This window comes from Rousettus aegyptiacus, unplaced genomic scaffold (assembly GCF_014176215.1).
Source record: "Rousettus aegyptiacus isolate mRouAeg1 unplaced genomic scaffold, mRouAeg1.p scaffold_m13_p_11, whole genome shotgun sequence".
NCBI classification, from domain to species: Eukaryota; Metazoa; Chordata; class Mammalia; order Chiroptera; family Pteropodidae; genus Rousettus; species Rousettus aegyptiacus.
Genome location: NW_023416286.1, coordinates 42,207,617 through 42,232,830, shown reverse-complemented (window position 1 = coordinate 42,232,830; position 25,214 = coordinate 42,207,617). Strand labels below are relative to the sequence as shown.

The window sequence follows — 25,214 nt, the reverse complement described above, 5'->3', positions numbered from 1 at the left end:
TCAAATGATCTTCCTCCTTCTCCACTCTCTTGGCACCATCCCAGAACTCATCTTCCTCCAGAGTAATCACCCTATATCAAAGTAGAAAGAGCAGGGAATTTAGGATCATGTTCATTATCCCCTCATAGCTACCGGTTATTGAGAACTCACCGCGTGCCAGGATACAATTCTATTTTACAGCTGAAGAAACTGAGACCACAAGATATTAAGTAACATGTGCAAGGTCACGTGCGGTCTCAGTTTGCCAGTGGGCGATGCCAGATTTGGAAATTAGGTGTGACTCCCAAGGCACTGCTTCGGCCAGTTCCTGTAGGGTGGTGCGACCTGTGGCAGTTGAGGATCCCATCACTCACCTACCACCTCTCAGACCAGAATTCTTCAAGCCCCGCCCCTGCCCTCACCGTGCCAGCTCTGCGCCAGCGCCCTGGCGCCGGGGAAGCCTAGTGCAGAGGAGGCGGGGCCGCGCAGGTAGGGATGGCCGCGCGGGAGGGGCGGGGCCGCGCGCGAGGGGCGGGCCCTGGGGGGGGCGGGGCCGGAAGCCTTAAAGTGGCCAGGGCGGCGGGGCGGGCCGTAGAGGCCGCGGGTTGCGGCGATCTTCTCGGTGTTCAGCGGACTACTGTGCCGTCACCATGTCCCTGGCGGCCTCGGCGGGCCGGGGTCCGGGGGCCGTGTGGTCTCCAACACACGTGCAGGTGACGGTGCTGCAGGCGCGGGGCCTGCGGGCTAAGGGCCCTGGGGGCACGAGCGACGCGTATGCCGTGATCCAGGTGGGCAAGGAAAAGTATGCCACCTCGGTGTCGGAGCGCAGCCTGGGCGCGCCCGTGTGGCGGGAGGAGGCCACCTTCGAGCTGCCGCCACTACTGTCCGCCGGGGCCGCGCCCGCGGCCGCCGCCACCCTGCAGCTCACCGTGCTGCACCGAGCGCTGCTCGGTCTCGACAAATTCCTGGGCCGCGCCGAGGTGGACCTGCAGGAGCTGCATCGGGACCAGGGCCGCAGGAAGACTCAGTGAGTGCGGGACGGGGGAGAGAACGAGGAGCAGAGACGCGGGAAGTGCAGGGTGGCCTGGGCGCTGAGATCCTTTTAGAGTGAGCGTGGCAGTCAGGGCGCTGGTGTGACCCTAGAGGACGCACGGAGAGATGACTTTCAAAAGGGATCTCCTGGACCAGTAGTAGTATTCTCCACCTAGCTTTAACAACTTTGGCTGTCGCGCCCCAGCTCTCTCAATGTGTGGGCTCTGAAAGCAGGGAGGGTGCCTGGGACGTTTTCGCATCCGCAGGACGTTACTCGGCGCCTGGAACTTAGTAAGCACTTTATGAATTTTTGATGAATAGAAATTAATGTGGGCTGAGAATTCCTGTTTTCAGTGTAGGTAGTGTGTATACTCGATATACTCATTAGCTTATGTGGAAAGCCTCCTCGGTATCTCACTGGACCGAGCACTGAGGTGAGAATGACTGACTGGGCCAGGGCGGCAGGGAGGATTAACTGGAGGAGTGAAACCCACTGGCACTCCCTGGTCCTAGAGGCCCACCAGGGACGGAGCAGGGGCATCACAGTGCGGGGCGGGTGGAGGTGGGGGCCGAGGAATGCAGGTTGCCGGGTGATGGCTATCTCTCACTCATACCCCCAGCCTAAAGGGCTGGTGAAGGGAATTTGACCCTACTCCCTCCCCTCAAAATGCTAGAACAGCTTAGTCTTAACTTTCAGACTGAAAAATATTAACCCTATTTGTCCTGGGCCCAATATTAGGATTTCCCAGTGATGGCGGAGCCAGGGGCTGCCCTTTGCCAAGCTGAACTGGGAAATGGGCATTGTTTTTCTTTGGAGTTTGTCAGGCTCTCTCTGGTCCTACTCGGGGTGAGGGCGGGGGCTTGGGGGGCGGGATGGCTGCTCACCTGTAGCTAGCTGTCAAGAGTTCTGTGGTAAGGTATCTCACTCCTGCAGGGAAAGCTGGGCAAAACCCAGTTTACTCCAAGGTCTTGCCAAATTATTTGTTCTTTTTCACAGGTGTTTGGAATAGACTGTTTGCTTATGGAACATTTATTTGATTATGCTCATCTAGTATACCAAAAGCTAGCCTCACTTACCTTAATTAGTTGCTTTGCTGGACCTTAAATACGCAAGCCAGTCATGTTACCACCTAGCCCCTACAGTTTATGAAGCACACTGATTCACATTGTGTTTTAGATATAAGCAGTATTGTAGCTTTCCCTTGGGAGAGACACAAGAAAAGCTAGAGGGTTTGAAGTTACCAGACTCCTTTTTCTGTAGGGTGGGTCCAATTTCAGCATACGTGCTTGCAAATGTAATACCCGATTTGCTTATCTGGCCAAAGATAAATAGGCATTTCTGAACTCAAGTCAGATAAAAATAGAGAGGCTTGAGGTAAGAATGGATGAGATAGCTTCATGGCATCAGTTTACAAGCCATAAGGTGAGCAGCAGCTTTGCTAAGGAGGGGCTCAAGCAATGCTAATTTTCCATTTGACTAAATGCCATTTGGGGCCTCGGATTGGCTTCCTTTCCAACTTCAGCTCGGTGCTGTTGGCAGTCCTTTGTCTGGTCCCAACCTAAGATACGTGTATATTATCATTACTCTCTGCCATCTATTTCTTACAGGAACATTTTATTCCTTCGAAATAGAGATCATATCTTCCTGCCACAGATGGGGACTCTAGGTTCCTGGATCTGGTGCCCACTTTTGTCCTAACTCATTGTTGGGCTTCAGGCTGCTCGGTCTCTCAAAACCCAAGTTTCCCTGATATAAATGGAGCTTGTTGCCTAACTTAATTGATGTTTGTAAGATGTTTCTGGGTTCCGTGTATAGATTCAAAAAGTTCTGTTACTGCTTTGTGAAGAATGAAAACCTCCTGAGGCTCCCTATTTCAAGAAGGGTTTAGTCTCTGCATCTTCATTTTCTCACTCTCTCCAATGCAATCCTAAACCTAGATTGTTATTCCTATCTCTATTATGTGAGCTGATTACCATTTAGTCACAGTATCAGCTCGTAGGAGAATGGTGCTTAGTTGATGAGTTTTTTATAATTGCAAAGGAAACCTTCTTTGCTCCTCTAGCCGTAGGTGAAACTGCAAGCTTTCCGTCTATCACTTCCTGGGACTTTCCAAGGTTCTGGGGGAACCTAGTTAAACTGATGCTGGGCACATCACTTGGGCGTTCAAGATGGCTGAGATATGGAGATTGAGGTATACATTGAGAGATGGAAGTTTAACAAAGAAACTAGCTGGGCTAGGAAAGTCATTTGAACTAGTTATTAATGGTTTGACTCCACCTTACACATTAAAAACCAGAAAACAACAAGAGCTCAAATTTTGGTGTATAGGTTTGTGTGTGTGTGCATGTTCATATAGCAAAAAAAGATTGTTCCTGCAGAGTATGACTTTTGTCATGGATCCAGACGCTGAAACTCAAAGCATTAAGAGCTGACTGTGCTAATATTTCCATTTGTTCTCTCGATAGGCTCCCATCTATCATATATTTGGAAACAAGAGACTATGGTTTTTAAAAGGACTCAGATTTTGCGAGCTTTAAATTTAATGTGAAGACAAATATCTTTAAAACACCAGACAGGTTGACATATAGATAGGATATACTTAATGGGGAAGAGTACATAGTTCCTTTAGTTAAGAAATAGAAATGAATTGGTTTTAGCATTTATACTTGTTTGTTAAAGACATGGAGTCCCAGTTGGGCCTTGGTTAAATGGGAATCAGTTAAGTCTCATGGTCATAAAACAGACATGAATCTGAGAGGCAGAATCAGATGACTAACATGTAGGATTCTCTGCTCAGCTCTCTTGTCTCATGTAGTTTGGGATCCTAGATTGATTTTTTTTTAAAAAAATCCTTATAGGATACTAAGAGCATCAAAATTTGGGGAAATTATCTTTCAGAGACAGTTTAAAATAAATATTCATTCAGGCTGGTAACTGGAAGCCTGTTGTGTAACTAAGTTTCACGAAACTTAATACCGTAATAGTCTTCCAGATATAAAGAGAGTGTGTATGATGGAAAGTCATTTTCTTATATCTCTTTAACATTTAAGAGGGAATTTGGTTGTATATGAAAGGATTCGGATATTAATAAAGGTTAGCTATTTTGAAGAACTGTAGGAGTAATAAGATGCTGTAATAAGTTGTCAAAGGAAATTTGAATTATTAAAAAGCAGAAAGGGCTAGAGAATTGTTTTTCTGGGAGTTGGATACAGGGAAATGCCTTAGAGATGACAATAGAGATATAATTCACAAATTATAAACAGTTGTCAGTGTTTGTGCTTATACCTTTAGGTTTTTTGTAACAGACTGGAAAATTTGAGCAATGTTGGTACTGCTTATGTTTTTTTTTTTTCCTTGGGATTCCCCTTTAAGATAACATTGGGCCTTACTGGAAACCCTCCCACTTTTCACCAGGTTGCAGTCCCCTCCCACTCCAGTGTAGGAAACTGATAGCTCAGTGCCTAGAACAGTTCTCTGTTTGCTCTGGGGTAAACCCTAACCTGCTTATGGCTATGGAATGAAGTGACTAAGAAGGAAGGAAGATACTCAAAGTCACTGTTTCAGTCTTGTGAAATGTTTCCTTGTGTTTCTCATGCTGTTATTTGATTACGATTTCATTTGTAAGATATTCGGTTAACATGAGAAAAGTTCTAACTGCTTTTTTTCTTTAAAGTCACACTTTTCATAAATATTTTTTAATACCTACTGTGTGCCAGGTACTGGTATACAGTGTAAACAATGGTGACCAAGACAGACACGATGAACTCCCTGCTTTCTGGAAGCTCAGAGCCTTGTGGTGGGGCGGGGGAAGACAGACATTAAACAGAGGAACACATTGATAAATAATTATGTACGGTGATAAGTACTGTGGAGGAAGAGAACAGGGTATCATAAGAGAAAAGCACAGGAAGGACATGCTTTAAAAAATAAGATTGCAGATAGCCTCTCTGAGGCAGAAACCTGAAGAATAAAGAGGAATTTTTCTAGTGAAAAGTAAAGGAGGGGGCTAGATGGAGAGGGAGCACCTGTGCAAAGGCCCTGAGGCAGGAACACTTGGGAAGCTGGAGAGATTGTGTAGATTGAGGCTGAAGAGGAGGGCAGGTCTTCATGTAAGAGCAATGAATTATTAAGAACAGAGGGGTGCTGTGATCTACTTTGTCAAAAATCACTGTGGCTATTAGACGGATAATGAATTTGAAGCAAGCCTAGTCTGGAATCAGACAGGTAAAATGGGAGTTCATTGCAGTAGTCTAGGTGACCAGTGGTGGTGGCTTGGACTAGGGTCAGAGTCATAGCCATGGAGATGGACAGAGGTAGGTGGATGTCAGAAATATTTTGGAGGCTCAATTGGCCTGACTTGTGATGGAATGGATGTGGGTGGGGATAAGTGAGAGGAAGTGATAAGAATAAACAAATAAAATAAAGAGAGCTTGCTGTTGAAAATGAACCAGGAAGTGGTGGCTGCTTTCTTTCCCCAACAGTCACTGTGATACTAGGGTGAGGTCACCATTACAAAGGCAGTTTTGGGCAGTGACACCTATGTGTTGAATCTGCTGTTGGAGTGAATTAGTAGAAAACACCATTAAAACTAGGGCGTGTATATGTGTGTCTTCACGTATTTACAGTTTTAAAATAGGCTAGTTCTTTGTTTTGTAACAGTGTAGCTAGTGTACTCTCACTGGTGTGCTCCAAAACAGCTGATGAACTCACTGATTCAAGGAATATAGGACTAAGAAAAGGAAAAATAATTTACAACATTAGGAAAAATAAACCCATAAATGAAAAATAAAACTCTGGAAGCAAGTAACTCAGCCATTTAAATGCTTTTCACATTCAAGAAAGTAAGTGTACAGGAGCCTTTTTCCTTTTGCTTTAACTGCCTTTTAGTTACAAAGATTTCTATTGTATTTCCATAACTACCATCAGTGGAAGGTTTTTATAAATAGTATCTGATATGTCATTTTAATTATAGCGATTAACTAAAAAATGTTATAATTACATTAAAAGCAATACATGTGCTAATTAAAATGCCAAAAACTCCAACTTATATTTGCTGACATCACTCTGCCTCCCCTTTAACAATAATCTTAGCTATCCATTAAAATACTATGTTCTAGAGAACTGCTTCTCGTCCTATACTTTTGGACAGACACTAGCTCTGGTTTAGCTCCAGAAGGATTAGGAAGCCCTAGCCCAAATGGAGAGAGTGATAGGAGGTCATTTTAGGCCTTATCTTTATCTCAGAGCAATTCCCTGGGTGGCCTTTGGGACTGGTGTGGATTTCTATATTTCCCAGGCCTTTGAATTCCAACGAAATCAACCGCCAGACCCTTGTGTTAGCCTCTAAGAAAATAGGTCTGCTGCCAAGACTGTTTGTCTTGGAAAAAACTTGGCGAGTAGGTTGTACTCCCCTTAAGGTGTCCTGGGTCATATCTCATGCCCCAGCTGGCTCAGGAGGAGACCAAGCCTGACTTTTGCCTTCTTCTTCCTGGCCCAGGGATCACTTTGGTCTTGTTTTTGCTGTGTGACTGAGCTCAGGGTTCATAAAGTGCCCCTGTGAGTGAGTGCTTGTAGTCCCTTAGGCATGGGGCAGGTAGACCTTTGCCTGTGTGGTTGTAGGGAACTGTTTAATCTTACATTTAGCCCAGTGGATTAGAGACTAGTGGCGTCTGAAGTATGAGATCAGAGCTCTGCTTTTTCTCTGTCCCAGTTTTGGGTAAGGCTCGTTTGTCCATGAACATTGAAGAGGCAGGTTGCCTTCTGCAGCTTGGTGGCTAATGATGCCTTTGGCAAAAGGGCCATTTTTGGTTGCTAATGAGACAAGAAATTCCTTTCCTGCAGGGAGAAGTCTGTAGATAATCTATGTTAGAGAAAAATCACTGGGCTTTAGTCTCCAGGGTGTCCCGAGGGACACATTTAGGAATGTGCCTGTGGAGAGAGAATGGGCAGTGGCAATTAAGTGTCTCCTCCTGAATGCTGGGCTTTGAATGGAATAGAGGGAAGGCATTTGTAAGAAATCCCAGAAAAATGTTTCTAGAGGTGTGGCTGTTGCTTCACTTTTTAAATAAGTACTCTTTTATTAAAAAGGCTAACCTAGGTAGAACAATTAAAGCTTCCAGAAAGCCTGGTCTGAAAAGGCCTCTTGTGATCATAAAGAATGGGTGGCCTGTGTGCAGGACACCAGTGGTAGGCTGGGTCCTGGGATATTTCTTCAAGGGTGTTGCCTCCTACAGTACCAGCCCTGCAGGGTTTTCATTTTACGCCAGTGAAACTTTTCAGGTTTACAAATCTTTGTTGTTAAAACAGGATTTTAAAATGTTCTTGGTGTGAGTTTTTTTTTCCCCTTCTCCTTGGCACTTAACCTTGATTTAAAGATAAACCATAGATACTCTGCTTCCTTGCCAAGAACTCTCATAGAGAGGAGTGCGTGAGTCTGTTTGTGGGGTATAGAATAAGGTGAATGTTCTTTGATGTCTGTCATACTGAAGTTGGTTCGTTTTATTTTGTCTTGGTCAAGAGATGGTGAACCAAATGGTGAAGTCATTAAGAAGTACAAAATGGTAATTACAAAATAGTCACAAGGATGTAAAGTACAGCATAGAGAATAGAGTCGATAATATTGTAATAACTTTGTATAGTGCCAGTTGAGCACTAGACTAATCAGGGGCAGAGGGGATCACTTTGTAAAGTATATAAATGTGTAACCACTATGCTGTTCACTTGAAACTAATATCAAATAATATTGGATGTCAACTGTAGTTGAAAGGGAAAAAAGAGATGGTGAACCAAACCATTACATCTTCTTTTTACATCCTTAAGGTCTTTTTGCATGAGTGATAAAGGACCCCGTGAGACTATCCTTTGGCAGACCACATAAAATACATCAGTGGCATTTACATGTGGGCAGGAAGTGAGATACTTGATCTGATGGTAGAATATTAGACATTTGTGACTTTTTGAGATATGATCAAGTAAAAACAATTGGCCAGTAAATGATCGCAGGTATGGGCTTACATGATTAAAAAATGTGTTAATTTTTCTAATTCTTAGAGAATCTTAATACTGATACTTGCTATTGTTATAGTACAGAAAAAATTCATCCACCCGGCACTAGCAGAGCCAAACACTAAACACAGAAAATTGCAATGGAGAGATATTGGCTATTTTATTGATGAATGGTGCCACCCAGGAGAATGGGAAGCTAATGCTCAGAAGCCTGAACTCAATGGCTTATGGGTTATAGATTGTGTAAGGCAAAATCACAAGACGTTGTGGGTTAGAGTTTTGGGCTTGTACTGGGAGCTGATTGGTCGGACGTGAGGTAAGGGTAATGAATCGTTTCTTCAGGTCTTGAAGACAGTTCTGAGGTCTGTTCCAGTGTCCCTCTGTCAGGTCTCATGGGAGAGTAGCCAGAGGGTCATTCTACCTTAGGACTGGGGAACTGAAACATGACTTAGGTCAAGATGTCATCTTTAGGCTCCCAGAGGTCTGGACTGTGTGACCATTAGTCAGGTTCAGGCTACTGTCTGCTGCTGCCTCTGGGGTTGCTGAGTATTGGTGGGGGGCAGGGAGAAGGCCAGGTCTCTGAGGAGGGAAGTAGAAAAAGGGCGGAGGGAGAGAGAGAGAGAATGAGAATGATTTCTAGAGCTAGGATTTAAAACTAAATTTCATCGAAGTGTTAAGGACCCCCAGTTTTACTATTTCCTTTAGTCTTTACCTACAAATAGTTTAGTATTGCTTTCAACTTAGAAAATATGTCTCAATCCTTATACTTTAGTCAATTATGCCATTTTGGCATATCTCTGAAATAGTTTGGAAGCCCTCTGTTTTTTGTCTCTCCTACCTATGTAGAAACCCTGAAGAGTTCTATCTGAGGATCATTAAATCTCTCAATACATTACAGAAAATATACACTGATCGTGATATTTAAAACATTTTTATATACTTTTTAATTTTGGAAAATATGTATGTAATGCAAACTAATTTTGTCATTGAGTCTTTTCCCATTCCCTTCAAATGTAAATCATCATTTGTATTTGATGGGTAAGTTTGGATACTTAGGAATACAGTCAATCAGAATGATTGATGTCTTAAATTCCCTTTTGAGAACCATCTGAAAGGGTAAAACTTTGATACATATGTACTTCACAGACTATCATACAGTCATTAGAAATTATGGGTATGGAGGCTGTAAGGCAATGATGTATATATAACATGCTGTGAATAAAATTGCATGTGTACTCTGGTTACAACTAAGTAATAATTATAGCTAACACTTATTGAATGCTTATTAATACCAGGCACTGTTCTGAGATCTTTTCATATATTAAGCCATTTAATCTTCATAACATCCTTATGAGGCAGGTGCTTTTAACCCTATTTCAGAGAAGCAGCCTGAGCCACAGAGGTTATGTAACTTACCTAAAGCCTCAAGCCTCTCAGAGAGTCATTATTAAAATGTACAGGAAAAAGACTTCAAGAAAATACATGAAAAGGTAATGGTCAGATTAGGAGATTGAGTCAATTTTTTAAAAGTATATTTAAAAATTTTTTCTATATCTTGTAATGATTATTTTCTAAGAGGATTTCTATAGTGCAAATCATATAGAAAGGACCAAAAACATTTTAAACTCCCCCTTTTTTTCTATTCTCTCTCCTTTACCATGTCATTTACCAGCTTTTAGGATTGAGTTTGGTGGCTACAGATAGCCTTTTGGTGCCACTAGAATGGCTGTTTTAGGGATTTGAATCAAAAATGATCCATTTGCCACTCTCACGATTTACTACAAGTTCTTTCAAGCAGTTGACCAGTGGGCAGAGGAGAAGGTCAACCTTGGGAGGTTGACTGACTGGTAATTCTCTTTTCAGAGTTAGGTTATGTTGATCAGCTACCTTGGTCAATAACAAAACTGGTTAAACTACATAGCTTCTGCAGGATACACACCGCAAATGTTTTATAGGTCATAAACATTTCTGTCGCTGTTTGCCGTGCTGCTTGGCTACTAAGAGAAGAATCTAGACATTTTACCCATATGCAATCACTTCTTTTCAGAACCCTCTTAGATATTCTCAACTGCTAACCCCACAGGATTTTTCAGTTTTATTTTTATTCCCTGGGAGAAGACAGTTAATGAACTGCTTTTTAAAATTTCTTTATCTAAGAAAGAGCAAGTGTGTTTTCTGTCTCAAACACCACATCAGGTGCTGTTCTATTCTTCCTGCTTCTTTCCTCACCTGAGACCATAATACCCTGTGTCATGATGCTTGGTTATGGTGAGATGACTCAGGCTACAAGTCATGGTTGAGATTTTGGAAGGAAATAGGCAGTCCAACACTGACCCTCAGGTCAAACTGGACTCAGAGAGGAGACTCCCTTGAAATTAGTTTAATGTAATTGATACATTAAAATGTTGAAGTAATTCGAACAGCTGTGGTCTTTCTGTGTTCAATGCAAGGATACAATATTAATTCATTTTGCTGGGTTCCTAAGTAGGTAGTTCTTATAGCCCCTTGGGGTCTAAATTAACTGAGAACAGTATTTGTGAGAGTCCTCATTTGCAATGAAACTGTACTTTTAGCAGGAGCTTCTTTTCATGTCTAATTATTTTCTCATGCTTCAAAGTTAAAAAGAAAAGGCAGCAGTTGTTTCAGTGTCGCAAACGCTTTGCAGTGGTGTTTGTAAGCCCACTCTCTATCCCACCAGAGGGTAAGCTTTTTAGGGCAGATCTGGCCTCTTCATTTTGTATTCCCAGTGCCTGGCATGTAAAGATGTTTGAACCAAATCCTTGAAGCCATCATTTCTTTGTATGTATCTGCCCTCAGGAATGTTTTAAAGGGAAAACATGTTTGCATCATCTGCAGAAAGATTATTTTTGAGACATACCAGTCAGTCCTTTACAAGTGTAATCCCAAATGCCTGCACTTCTCATTTCCCAAGAGCTGGAGCCACACTGCCCTCACCCTGCCACATTGTGATGGAAGGCCCCCTGGGATCAGCTTTACCTGTGTTTGAGAAACTGTGCATTCTGAGGCAAATCAACCCTGAGAACTGGGCATGGTCGGATGGTTTAAGCTGTTCTCAAAAGGAGTATTTCAAAGGCCAGGAGATGTTACAATGCAGATCCAGGCAGCAGCTCCCCAACCCGGCCATACCAGCCACACGAAGCGGGTGGGGGCAGACCCTGTGTCCTAGATCCTGCTGCTTTTTCTTCCTGTACCTAGTTCATTCTTTTTTACATCACCTACTGCTCTAAATAAGACATCTGTTTTTAAAGTGTAGAAGACTTAAATGAATTTTTCTGTTTTTACATGTTGCCTTTCTTATGTTTGACCCCTCCCCCCAAAAAACCCCAAAAAACAAAACAAGAAACACACCAAAATCCAAACCCCCTGCAAACAGGAGGGCCGCCTGTTTGGACACTATGCATTTTTGCTTGTTTATGCCCAAGACTGTCACTTGACTGAGTGAGGGGCACACAGGGGTAGGAAAACTGAAATTTTCATTCTATACCATTTTGTATGATTTGAATTTTTACCCTATATCTGTTATTACTTAAAAGCATAGTTTATGTCAGTTTTCTGTCACTTCTACGTATTCAAAGATTCTTTTCATTTTTGAGGAACCGAGTTTTAATTTTAAGTAAAAATAATTATTTGTTTATAGGAAGGATCATTTGATTTTTTTGATAGGTTACAGGATTTTTCCAGAATGGGCTTAAAAATAAACCTACTACATTGGGATTATGGCTTGCTCTCTGTTCGCTGCCCTTTGGACTAGGAAAATAACCCAGCCCTGATTTCTGAGGTAATGCAAGCTTTCTGGGTTTATGTGAAAGGTAATGCTAGAACATACCTAAACTGACATCGTATGCTGGGGCTTTATTATTTATGAGCTACTTCTCTGTGGTGCTCGAATTAAATGAACTAAAAAGCAAATGGACAGAAACACTTAAATATTGAATTGATGCTTAAATGTCAAAACCCATAAACATGCTCTGGTTTGGGAATTTCTTAGGGTGAGACATTTATGGATTGTGGCTCTTACTCTTGTTATCAAATTATGCTGTGTCAAATATTACTTGCTTAAACTCTTTGAATTTAATGGTAAGGATAATACTGATAGTGGAAGAAACAATTCCTGTTTGCCTTTCTAGCTTTAATAAACCCAGCACAGATTTTTAAAAATTCTGATCATTTGCATGGGATGCTTACTTGCTGTGATTCCGTCTGCCTTGTGGCTACTCTTGACTACCTGGTGTTTGGTTTTAGGTTTGCTTGTGAAAATAGGAGACAGGACCAGTTGGCAAAGTTTCTGTTCACACCTCCTAGTGGTGTTGGCAGTTTCCAAAACAAATCCTACTTTAGCACCTGGGGATGGAACCTGTGCATCAGGTAGTAATAGGCCCTCAGGGAGGATTCTACGGTGGTTGTAGCTTAGTTCAAAATAAACAGACTTTGGCACTGATGTTTTTGCAAAGATGGGCATGTCCCCAGGAACTGTCAAGTGGCATTCTTTGAGGGTCTGTACTGTCTTCGAATCCCCTGGATGGGCTAACAGAAGAAGGTTGTGTGGAAGGGCTGGGAGAGGGTCCTGACTGACTCTGACTCTCCTCCCTTGGATGTAGAGAGGTGAAGTTCTCTGTTTGTGGCTGGTGTGGTCATCTGAGCCTCCACATTCAGCTTTTAGCAACTTCCCCTTTTCAAGGGCCTGCAATTGGTATTTACAAAAGCTAACCACCCTTCATCACCAAGGCTACCATTTAGCACATGACTGTCAGAAGAGAAAAATACAAATAATCCTCTCAACTTCTAAGTGACAAATATGCAAACTATGCCAGGCTAGGTCTTAGAAAATGTATTGGAAAGACACTAGGCTGGCAGTAGGGAGGCTGTCTCTAAGGACCTTGCATCCCCCCCCCACCCCCCGCTCCTGCTGTGGATTGTGGTTTTAAAAACCATAAAAGATTTCTCCTCAAGGTCCAAAATTATAGCTCACATCATTTTCTCAGATCTATTTTAATAATGCAGTTTAAGTTCTTCCTGATGACTTTGTACACTGGACTTTATGAAATCTTATGATTTATGACTGATGGCCAGCTACGGTGGGTTTTCCCCTTCTTCTTCTTCTTCTTCTTCTTTTTTATCTTAAGACATTTAAATTAAAAGCTTAAACTTTTCTCAAAAAGAATTTAAATTTGAGCCTTCCTCACTGTTGTTGAAAAAGGTGGCCCGTCAAAGATAAGTTAGGAGAGGGTGCAAAGCAGAAATCTTGGTCTAGGAGACAGCATGAGCGAGCTCTAGAAAAATGCAGAGCTGATTCAAAATCCAGCTATGTCCCTGAATAGTTGTAAGACCTTGTACTGTTGACCTCTCCTGTGAGACTCAATTTCTTTATCTCTAAAATGGGTGTAATATCCCATTTTAGAGATAAAGAAATGTGCTTGTGAGATCAGTGAGGGTGTTTCTGAGTGTGTACAGTGCCAGCTACCCTGTAGGTGTTACCTAAGTGTCAGGTTTCTACTTCCCTCCACTCTTTTCCGCAAAGCGTAGAATGAGCTGACATAGTGGGGGTAGCGATCTGCCCTGTGAGCAAGACAGGCTGAAGGCAAAAGAGGAAATTGTGCTTATTTGGGCAAAACGATCGTTTCCTTAAAGCCCATGGCCCTCAGCTCTTAAATAGGTCATGAAAAAGAACGTCAGAATGTGGGCTGTGAGTGTGTGAGGGTGACTGGGGCTGGCTTTCAGGAGGCCGTCTTTGGAGCTGTTTGTTCTGCAGTGGTCTACCAGGTGGGCGCACATTCTTGCAGCTCACCAGCTGGAGAATGCCGGGAAGAGATTTCCCTTTTCCGAAGTCTGTCTTTCAGTGCAGTTGGACTGTATGATATCATTTGCCATATCTTGAAGTAATTTACAAAGGACCAAGTGAAATACTTGAATAATGTGTGAAATATTCCTATTTCTGATTATTAAGCTAGGGAAAAATGCCTGCTTTCGATTTCTCTCTTTTTAAAGTGTGGTAAACAATCGTGATACATAACCAATGTACCACTTTAACCAAGTATACAGTTCTGAGGCATTAAGTACATTCATATTGTTGTGCAGCCATCACCGCCGTCCATTTCCAAAACTCTTATTTTCCCCAACTGAAACTGTACCCATTAAACACTAACTCTCCATTCATTTCTTCCCCCAACTCTTGGCAAACACCTTTCTCCTTTCTATCTCTATGAATTTGACTACTGTAGTAGGTGCCTCATATGAGTGGAATCATAATAGTTGTCACCTTGTGACTTATATCACTCATTAAAAAAAAAATATATATATATATATATACACATACATACATACATACATAGATATCTTTTTACCATCTTATATTTTCCATTACTCCCTGGTAGGGACTGCTCTACAAACCCTTGCTTTTCTTTGAGGTTTACTTGTAAATTTGCATTCTGCCTTCTTAACTATTTGTGTATGATCTTTGCATTTTTACCTTATTGAAGGAAAATACCAGTCATAGGAAATGATTCAATGGAATATTTATTTTATTTATTTTTAGAAATAGCTCCTTATTGAATCAAGATTTTAGGTGATGAAACACTAGGTACTGATCAGGTCCTCTCTTTGCCTGGTGGGTGTCTTCTCAAAAATACAGCTGCAGGTTCTGCCGTTATCCCCCGCCCTGTGCTCCCCTCCCCAAAGAAGAGAGGTAATAATAGAGAGGAAAGGCCAGTTAGTGGGGATCGTGGATGTTGTTTTAGGCTCTTCAATTCAAAGGTGACCTCTCAGCCTTTCTCCTTGTAGATGGTACACCTTGAAATCCAAACCAGGGAAGAAGGATAAAGAGCGAGGAGAAATTGAGGTTGACATCCAATTTATGAGAAACAACATGACTGCTAGCATGTTTGACCTTTCCATGAAAGACAAGTCTCGGAATCCATTCGGGAAGCTGAAGGACAAGATCAAGGGGAAGAATAAGGATAGCGCATCAGATACCGCTTCCGCCATTGTCCCCAGCATGACACCCTCAGCCGACAGCGATGATGAGTCTTCTTCAAAAGACAAGAAAAAGAAGTCAAAGATTAAGACCTTGTTTTCCAAGTCTAATTTGAAGAAAACACCGCTTTCCCAGTCCATGTCTGTCCTGCCTACTTCAAAGTCAGACAAAGTTCTGCTTCGTCCTGGAGACTTCCAGTCGCGGTGGGACGATGATGACAACGAGGACGAGTCCTCCTCTGCCTCTGACAGTGAGTTTCCCCCTCCTCCTCCTTACTCAGCCTCTCGCCCTCTGCTTAGCTTACTTTGCTTTGAGAGAGAAAAAAACAAATCTTAAGAGAAAGATTTTAATTCAGCCTCTCAGTTACTAAAATGACGGCGATGGTGGTGACGGTGTGACAGTGGTAATGCTGATGGATTATCTTGGTTAGGAAGCCTTCTCTATTTCTAAGCCCTCTGATTTCTAAGAATATTTAAATTCCTTTTACAAAATGTCTGGCTCTGTAACTGACTTACATTAGTACAAGCTTCTGGAACTAACAGAATGAGTGCATCCAGGTTTTTTTTTTTTTTTTTTTTAAACTTAAAGGTAAAACCATTGAACATTACAGTAATTCAGATATTTTATTAATTCATCAGGTATTTTTCAAACTCCCAATAATGGGTGTAAACCTCATGGGCTACATCCCTAATAAAAGCTGAGAAATCCAGTTTCATTAACTCTGAATTAACTGTGTATTTGAACTTAAAGTTCATTGGCCAAATACCTACTTTTGGCCAGATTCTGCTGCTGTACCAACAGCGCTGTCCTTTTCATTGCTTAAATGAAAGGTTTCTCAACCTTAGCACTGCTCATAGTTTGGGCCTGATAATTCTTTGTTGTGGGGAGCTGTCCCATGTGTTTTGTGACCTTTAGGAGCATACCTGGCTTCTACCTGCCAGTAGCACACCCCCACCTAGTTGTGACGACCAAAAATGTATTCTGACACGGACAAGTGCCACCCTCCCTGCAGTTGTGAACCACTTGTTTAACTTCTGATTCCCTTTTCTTTAATTTTCTTCCCACAGTCATGTCTCACAAGAGAACAGTAAGTACAGATCCAAAGCAACTGAACCAGGTCAACTTCAACCTTCCCAAGAAGGAAGGACTCTCCTTTCTTGGTGGCCTTCGGTCTAAGACTGACTCCCTCTCCCGCTCTAATGTCTGTATCAATGGGAACCATGTTTACGTGGAACAGCCGGAGGGCAAGAGTGAGACCAAGGACAGCACCCCTTCTTCTTCCCCATCACCCCAGGGCTTCAGGAAGAAGCATTTGTTCTCATCCACAGAGAACCTGGCTCCTCGATCTTGGAAGGACTCTGGGGAAGGAGGAGCAGTGTCTTCTGACAGAAGGCTCTCTGAGTCTTCTACAAAGAACTCTTCGAAATCCATGTCTCTGCCACCCTCCTTGCCACCGGTCAGTGGGGACATTAGAGAAAACATGGCTCCAGTGAAATTGGAGGTTGTGAAAGAAACCAAAGAGAACAAGAAGCATGAGAACAAGAAGTCCTCTTTGCTTTCTCTGGTGACCGGAAAGAAGGACATGGCTAAGGGCAGTGAAGGTGAAAGCCCTGCTACCTTCCCGGGAAAGGAGAAGGAAGGCACACCTAGGGAGGACAGGCCAGGGCCTGTCGAAGACCTTGTGAAAAGATCTGAGAAGGATACTACAGCCGCTGTCTCTGGATGGGGTAAATCTCTGAACCCCTTTGAAGAAGTGCAGCTCACAGACCCCGAAGCTGACCCAGAGCCTATGTCGGAACTGACGCCACCTGTTGCCTCTGCAAGGGCTCCCCAGACCAAAGCCGTGAAACCTCGGTGAGTCTTGGTTCTTCTCATGCAATACTCAGACCCCAGGGGAATGCAGGTGTGTAGCAGGTTCTGAGTGTTTTAAGTTGGGATTTCCAGGTTTCGGTTGTGGTACGTGCAGGATCTGTGTTTATTAAGTTCACACATTTTCCTTTGAGGCTGATGTTATCTTTCCTCCTTGCACTTTGATACTGGTTTGCATGTCATCCTCATGAGAGACCCTTAGTCCGCTTTCAAGTACACCTGTGACAGTTCTCTGTGTGTTTACTCTGCACCTTGTTGCAAGAGCCTGAGTCCTCGGGGTCTCTGCTTTTCAGCATGACTTGCATTTACTAACAGTACTTCTGCGGTCTGGAGTGGGAGAGAGTTGTTTTTGAGATTCTGCTTACTTTGATTTCACACAGACACACAGACTCACATAGACACACACAGTCTGTTCCTCTTCATCATCTGTATGAGTTTGCCTTGTGGTGCATCTTCTCCTGCTTTGAACTTTTTAAATGCTTTTTATGTATCACTAGAAGAAACTGTAGGCTATTTCTTTACTTGGATCTTTCTGTTTCTGTTACAAAGCTCTTTGTCTGGCAGATGTGCTTGGTGATAAAAGTGTTCCTTTTATATGTTAAATATTGGTGTTCCTTCTTTAACTTCTTAAGGTACCTCCCCAAATATAAAAAAAAATTCTCCCCCTTTGAACAACTTTATCTTTACATGTTTTTTTTTTTTTTTTTTTTGGCCTCTCCTGCAGCATCTGCAACTGACCTGCAGATTTTATTTTGTCCTTTTTGCAGACTGGACGTGTCTCCAGAGGTTCAGCCCACAGCCAGGCTTCCTTCTTCCCCTGACTCGTCTCTCTTTTTTTCTGCTGTCTCTTCCATTTCTGGTCAGACACCTGACCCTTCTCAGTTGGGGCATGAGTCAGAGACACAGTCCTCAGAATCTCCTTCTGTCTTTTCTGCTTTCTCATCTCCCGTAGCAGCCCCTGTTTCCACATCTACTCCTATTAAAAGCTGGCCTTCTGTCCACCAGGGCCGGGCTGGTTCTGAAGAACCATCTTTGCTCCTAGAAGCAGAGTTGCAAAAGGAGAGTTTAACACAAGTTCCCAACACTCTTTCTTGTGCCTTGGGATCACTTTCCAAACAGACACCCATTCCAGAGTGTAAAGGGCCAGAAGATTCTCCAGCGAAGAAGAGCAGTGAGATAGACATGGAGAAAAATACCAGTGGTGATGAGTCAGAAAAGGCTCTCCTGAATCAGTCTGAAATGGGGCAACAAGAAGAAGAATTTCTGAGGTTTCCTCCCCCAAAACAAGACTATATCCCTTCATCTGAAGGGGCCCAAGAAGTAACATTTGGCCTTTCGGTGAGAATGGGCAGGGTGGGGAGCCCAGCTGGGAAGCCTCCGACGGGGGTAAACACAGATTTTGAGGGTCGGTCCGGGTCTTTTGAGGAGAGCAAAGTTAGGGGTGGCGGAATGACTTCCACAAGTAAACAAGTGGTACCTCCTCTTCAAGTGGGAGGATCATTCCCCCCACTTGACTCTGTGATGCGAAGACATGAAGAGGTGGGTTTGAATGTCAATGAGAGCCGAAAGAAAATCAAGAAGCATGTGTCATTTTCTGAGCAGCTCTTTGTGGAAGAGGAAGTGGAGAGGTCTCCTGAACTGGTCGAAGAGGACAAAAGTAATCCCCGGGAGCTGAGATATGTAGGGGCTGCTGCTGGCAATGTGTCTGACAGAGAGCCTGCTGAGTCTCCCCAGATAGAAGACTTTGAGAGGGAAGTTGTGATTGACCCCAGAACACTGAATTCTGATGTACCAGCTGCCATGGCCGATCACCTTCCCCTCTCCTCTCATGAAGAGAGTGCCCTAGAAGGCCCAGTGAATAGAGCAAGCTCAGGTAAAGACATTCCACTCTTTAATATTGTGGAGGATGATACCCTTATGGCTCAAAATCAGAGCAAAGCCAGTGATCATGAAGGTCTTTTGTCTGATCCCCTGAGTGACCTTCAACCTGTCTCAGACGACAAATCTCCAGCCATAGCTGATCTGGACTTAACCCTCCCTTCAATTCCCGAAGTCACATCGGATGATGAAAGAGTAGATGAGCTTGAAGAGGATGGAAAAACGGCAAAGGTGGCAACTCTAGAAGCGGGAGCTTCTTCCTTGAGCATGTTATCTGCCCATCCTAAGAAGGAAAAGGCACTGAGTGGCGAGGCAGATGGGTTGGCAGTGACCACAGAGAGCCTGCATGACCTCGGGTGGAAAGCGCCCACAGTATCTGTTAGGCCTTCCTCAGAGCAGACTACAGCTTTAGAAATTCATAAATCCCATCTTGGCAAGAGCTCACACTTGGATGAACAGCTGCTGGTCCCTGGCAATAGCGAGGAGGAAAACCTGATAGGAAATGGGAGGCCAAGTCAGCCTCCTGGTGCAGCCCTGGGTCCCCCTATCTCCAGCCCCTCCTTTTCTGAGACCTTTCCTGCTACACACTCTTTTCCCAGCTGTCCACACTCTGACACTCACCACACCAGTACAGCAGAATCTCAAAAAAAAGCAACAGCAGAGGGCCTCCCTGGTAAAGTGGAAAATTCTGGCAAGAGGAAGCCGCTTCTTCAGGCCTGGGTCTCACCCTCGGAGACACATCCAGTCTCAGCTGGAACTGGGTCAGCCAAACACAGGTGAGAGTCGGGGAAGATTGTCTTCATAAATGTGAGCAATGTCACCCTTTGTTTTTGCTCGCAGGTTATTAGGGCTTTCTAACTACACAAATGTTCTGATGGTGCAACCCACCTGTTTTGCTGGTATGGCCTATTTTAAAAGGGCTGTCTCCTGTGGTGGGGATACCTCAAGACATTCCTGTGTTTGTAGCAAGAATGTAGTAGCAGTCTTCAGAAATAGTTTAGGAATTATTCTGTGCAATCAGGTTTGGAGCTCTCAAATTGCAGAGATGTACTATGTCCAGTATCTTAATGGTCTTAGAAACCAACTGAGATTGAGTGATAAAACCTAGCAGTGTCTAAAGCGTCCTTTAATCACCACCCAATGTGAAGCTGGCATGTTTGTTCTGAGCTCTTTCTATGCCGCTGAGGAACAGAAGGCTCTGCAGGGGCTCCCACAGTGGAGACCTCGGCTGTAGTTGCTTCCAGAACTACGAGACTGTCTTTAATGTTCTCCTGACACTGATAATGAGGACAAGGTGGTTTGTGAGAATGCCAGAACACCTGGCTCTAAGGGTTTGCTTTGTTGGCTTACATATAGCTGCCTAGTGCTGACTGCTTTCATTTCCACAGGAAATTGGCATGTTAGACCGGAGATGTGAATAGAGCATGTCACCATTCTCCCTCCTTTTCTCTCTGGCTGGCTGCCATCTTTGAGATGGGCATTTATTGGTTTTGCCATTACAGAAAGGTCTAAGAATCCTTTCCCCTTTCTCTTTAGACTTCATCCTGTGAAGCCAATGAATACAACAGCCACCAAGATTGCTAACTCCAGCTTGGGAACTGCCACTATCATCAGTGAGAACTTGATCAATGAAGCCATGATGAAGGTATGCCTTCTCCAAGAAGTAGTAGGCATGTTAGCTAGGGATCTATAAAAAACCCATGCCAGAGTCACCGTTGTATACGTCTCTTTGGTCAGCAGGTAATACCAGGAGTAACTGGTCTTTGGATAATCTTTGGAAACCCCTACGTTTTCCACTGAATAATTACTTTTCCCTTTTAGTAATTGGGTTATGGTTGAATTTTTTGTGTCTCAAGTAATGTGATTGACATTGGTACTTCTCTAAAATGAGAAGAAAATGTCACCCACCATCTGGCCCATTCAAATGAAATATTTTCATTTTTCCATGTAACTTTTTTTTAATCTTTTGTCAAGAACGTAAAATTCTTGTAATTGTAATCATTGCACAGATATACTTCCTTGTAACTTTATTCTGAAATAATTTCAAATTTTAAAAAATGTTGCAAGAATAGTACAAAGAACTCTTGTATACCTTTCATCCCAATTCTTCAATTGTTAACATTTTATCAGATTTGCTTTTTTCATTCTCCCCCTTCTCTCCTCCCTCTTTGTTCACTCTTTGTATATTCATAATTTTTTTTTCTGAACCATTTGAGAGTAAGTTGCTTATACCATGTCTCTCTTACCCCTAAATGCTTAAGTGTGGAAATCAACCTCCTAGATGATTTCTGCTTTAGAGTGTTTTTATCCTGCCCTTTCTGGTTCTAAGAATAAGGACTTTTATCAAAATCAAAAAATTTATCATTGATATAATACTCTTTTCTCATTAATAGTCTATATTTCAATTTCACCAACGGTTCCATTAATGTCTTTTTTAGGGTTCCACATCCAGTCCAAGATCACTCATTATGTTTAGTCATCTTGCTTCTCTAGTCTCCTTTATTCTGGAAGAGTTCCTCAGCCTTTTCTGTCTTTCAAGACATTGCCGTTTTTAAGAGTTTGATCAGTTGTTTTGTAGAATTTTCTTCAATTTGGACTCTTCTGATATTTCCTTCTGGTTTGGTTGAGGTTATACATTCTTGACAGGAATTAATTATATAAATAAAGTGTCCTTCTCAGAGTATCGTATGAAGAGGCACATTATATCAGTTCGTACCAGCAGTGGAAGTGTTAACTCTGATGACTTAGTTTAGGTGGTATCCACCCAGTTTCTCTTTTCCCCTTTACAATTAATAAGAAATTTGCAGGAAATTAATTTCAGACTATGTAAATACCCTATTCCTCACCAACCTTTGATTTACAGGCTTTAGTATCCATTGATGACTATGGTAGTTGCAAAATGATGATTTTCTAGCTCCATTGCCAGCATAGAAATACTCTTCAATTCTCTTTTTCACTTAATATAAGTATTTTTGCATGTTGCTACTTAATTATTTTTCGAAATGGTTACACCCATATTCACTTAACTATTTCCCTATTATTGGATATTTAGGTGGTTTTCTGTTTTTCTTTGCCTTTTTTTAAAATTAAATTTACCGAGATAACATTAGTTAATAACATGTAAATTTGAGGTGTACAACTTTATATTTTCTGTTTTTGAAGATGAATAACACTATAGTCAGCAATTTCTTACAAAGAACCTTTCCTCTTCCTTTAGATTATTTCCTTAAGCTAAATTTCCAGGAAGAATATTGCTGGATTAGAGGGTCTCTTGTCTTTAAAAAGCTTGGGCTAACATTAAAAATAACAAAAAACAAAAAACAGCCTCCTAACAAAAACAAAATCAACCTCTTAGATGATCTCTGCTTTAGAGTCTCTTCATCCTACCCTTTCTGAATCAGAAAGGATTTGTTGCAGACCTCTGGTCTTTGACTCATTATGACATGGACTGGAGGAGAATGATTTATCAAGTGATTGGTGACCATCAGTAGGCAAGGATGTGTTGTGTTTCAAACATGTGGAGAAGAATTTCCTAAGTGACTACTGGGAACTGTAGTCGGCAAAAATAAACTTTATTTCTCTTTTTGTTCGGGGCATCTGAAAGTTTCACTTAATCACAGATTTTACAGTCCCATAGACTCCAGGACATCAAATAGTTTGTGTGTTTTTAAAAGAAAATTTTTTGCTCACATCTCCTTCACTCCTGCAAGCATTTTTAAGAGCCAGGTGGTTGTTATTGCCTGCCCTCATTGCACCTGTGCCACCAGGAGCTGGGCTAAAGGTTCACTGAAAGCTGGAGATCTGAGTTTCAGGTAAAGAGGCCAAGTAATAATAACAAATGGTTGTTGAAAATAGGTTAGCATCTTCTAGCCATCTTGCCTTCTCTTCCTTTGTCATGCATGCTGATGGGTAATTCTCAAAATTACCAGCTGTAGCCAGAACTGTGTACCTACTATGTTTTAGCCCTCACAAAATATGTACCATAACTTGGCCAGCTCAGCTGGCTTATGTGGTTGTGTAGAAGAGGCAGCATTTATCTTCCTGGAGTTACCATTATTTACCAGGAAATTGGGCAAAAGAACAGCATAAAAGGGATTGACTGTAATGAAAACTAGAGCCCTTTAGTGGCCTCCCAACCCCTCTTCCTTTTACTGTGGAATGCAGCTTGGCTCCAAAGAGAAACAACACCTAGCTTTCGGGAAGTGAGCAAAGCCCTTGGCTCCCATTTTATTTACTCTTCAAAGCTTGTTTAATCAGGGGCTTATCTCCTGGCCCTGACTGAGAGAATAACTTGCCTTAAAACAAAGGCAGCTGCTGCTTATTTTGCTCATGATTTGTAAGTCTCACTGCTGCCCCTTTGCCTGCCTGTAACAAATCTCTTGGTCCTGAACTATACCTAGTAAATACTCTCAGTAAATATAGAAAGTTTCCTGGATATTGCTATTGGCTGACCATATAATAGATGCTTTGTACTAAGGCATAAACAATATTTATAAAAATGACTACTCTGGAATGTTGAAAAGTAAGAGGTTAGAGAAAGAATTGCATAACTAAAGTTATGAAAAAATAACCAGATCATTACTATAGTGGATTAGGGGGGGGGGTTCTTTTTTTTAGGGCCCCCATCCTTTATAGATGATTTATAACTAGGGGTATATTATTTACTCAGGTGGCTTTAACACTTCCATTTAAAAATAATACAGCCAACTACATCCAAAAATCATCTGTCATATTATATGGAAAAAGTTGGATACAATTTGAATATATATCATTATTATTATAGCGTTGGGGGTTGGGGGTTGGGGGTGGGGGGAAGCCAATGTAAAAATCCTGGAAGGAAATATATGCCAATAGGCACTGTCGTTTCTTGAATTAATGGATATTTTCTTTGCACCTCTTCCTCTCCGTGGCTGCTGCTCACTTTCTGTAATGCTGAATTATTTTATAGTTTTTTAAATCATCAGCTATCTGGAATGATTTCACAGTCCTACATACTTTTCCCTTTGGATTACAGAATCTAAACTGAATAGCTGTTTGACAGTGGTACGAAATACCTTCCACGTGCATGCCTTTTGAATTCTATGCATTTACCCTAAAGAAATTTTTAGAGATATGACCAAAGGTTTTTGTTAATAAATTTTCATTAAAGTGTTATTATATAATTTTGAAATTGAAAACAACCTAAATACCCAGCAAGAGAGAGATGGTTAAGATATATTAACATTTTAAACGTCCATTAAGAAAGCAGTTTTTGCTAAAGTTTGCTGGGAAAATGCTCACAAAATAATAATTTAAAGCAGTTATAAAAATACGTTCTGTATAATGTTAAAGTTGTAAAACATACCATAAAGAAACCCAGGAAAAATAAGAAGGAGGCCCAAATGTTATATGTTGGAGTTATAGGTAAAAATTTTTTCCCTCTTTTGTATTTGAGATTTTCCATGGTGAGCAAATATTTCTTATATAATTAAAAACAAAATCCTGTTATTTGGGGATGGAATTCAATTGTAAATCATTTCCAAGGTCTAGTTCATATGTCACTCCATCTTTGAAAAAGCTTGTGCGATCACCTGTGTAGCAGTGGTCTCCTGTTTGTTTAGCTCCTACAGCATGTTATAGCTCTCTGAACTCCGACTTCCTAAGACTTAGATTATGATCATTGAGCCCCCATGTATATCAGGACCTGTGGGGACCTGGCCCCCACTCTCGAGAAACACCTGCTTGGTGCTCCCTCCAGGTGTCAGCTTCACCTATCTCCCAAACTCTCTTGCAGAGTATCTTATGTAATCAATATTCTTGACTAAATAACGTTCTTATATGATGGAAGTGTGTTCTAAAAACCCTTGAAGATGTATTTTTGGCTAGTGTTTACCAAGACTACCTTTTTTCTTGATAGGATATATAAACAGACACAAAACTTTTTTAAAAGATTGCTTTAAAAGTTTTTAAAAACTTTAAATAGAACATAAAATTTGCCATCTGAACCATTTTCAGGTGTATATTTCAGCTGTGTTAGGTACATTCACATGGTTGTACAACGAATCTCCAGAATTCTTTGCCAGACATGTAACCTTTTGGTTGAAGATTGTTTTTGGAAGTCACAAATAGAACAGTTGTGGTCCAGTGGAGGTCACCCTGTCAATGTATATCTTCAACAAGTTTAAAAAAAAGAAAAAAGAAGATTAAGGCAGAAGCAGTTTTTCAAAAGTGGTCCAACATCTCACTTATTTCTGTGTAGTCTAGTCTGTTAGGTTGACACCTGCCCTGTATATGAAAATATCAGTGTGTGTTTCTAAGCTAATATTGTAATCATTGTGCTTTTCTTCCTAGCCAGGACACGAAGATGGGAGTTTACTTTGGATTCTGGCTCGTGTAGGCAGTTTTTGTCACTGGACCAAACAAGGCCTTCTGTCATGTGACAGTGTTGACTATGCTCTTGACTTAGCTTTCTTGTAGAAG

The 25,214-nt window shown here is 41.9% G+C and overlaps 1 protein-coding gene across 2 annotated transcripts in view; it reads left to right on the top strand.

Annotated features, from left to right (window-relative positions):
• The first annotated feature begins 573 nt into the window (after positions 1 to 573).
• RAB11FIP1 (RAB11 family interacting protein 1) overlaps positions 574 to 25,214 on the top strand; it is a 31,236-nt gene continuing 6,595 nt past the window's right edge. Inside the window, exons 1-5 of one of the 2 annotated variants that reach the window (XM_016155239.2) lie at positions 574 to 1,006; positions 14,816 to 15,258; positions 16,076 to 16,862; positions 17,645 to 19,531; positions 20,292 to 20,400. In XM_016155239.2, the coding sequence (XP_016010725.2) occupies positions 630 to 1,006; positions 14,816 to 15,258; positions 16,076 to 16,862; positions 17,645 to 19,531; positions 20,292 to 20,400 (3,603 nt within the window). In that variant the 5' untranslated portion in view covers positions 574 to 629. The remainder of the gene's footprint in view (positions 1,007 to 14,815; positions 15,259 to 16,075; positions 16,863 to 17,644; positions 19,532 to 20,291; positions 20,401 to 25,214) is intronic. The other variant, XM_016155240.2, reaches the window with a different exon arrangement.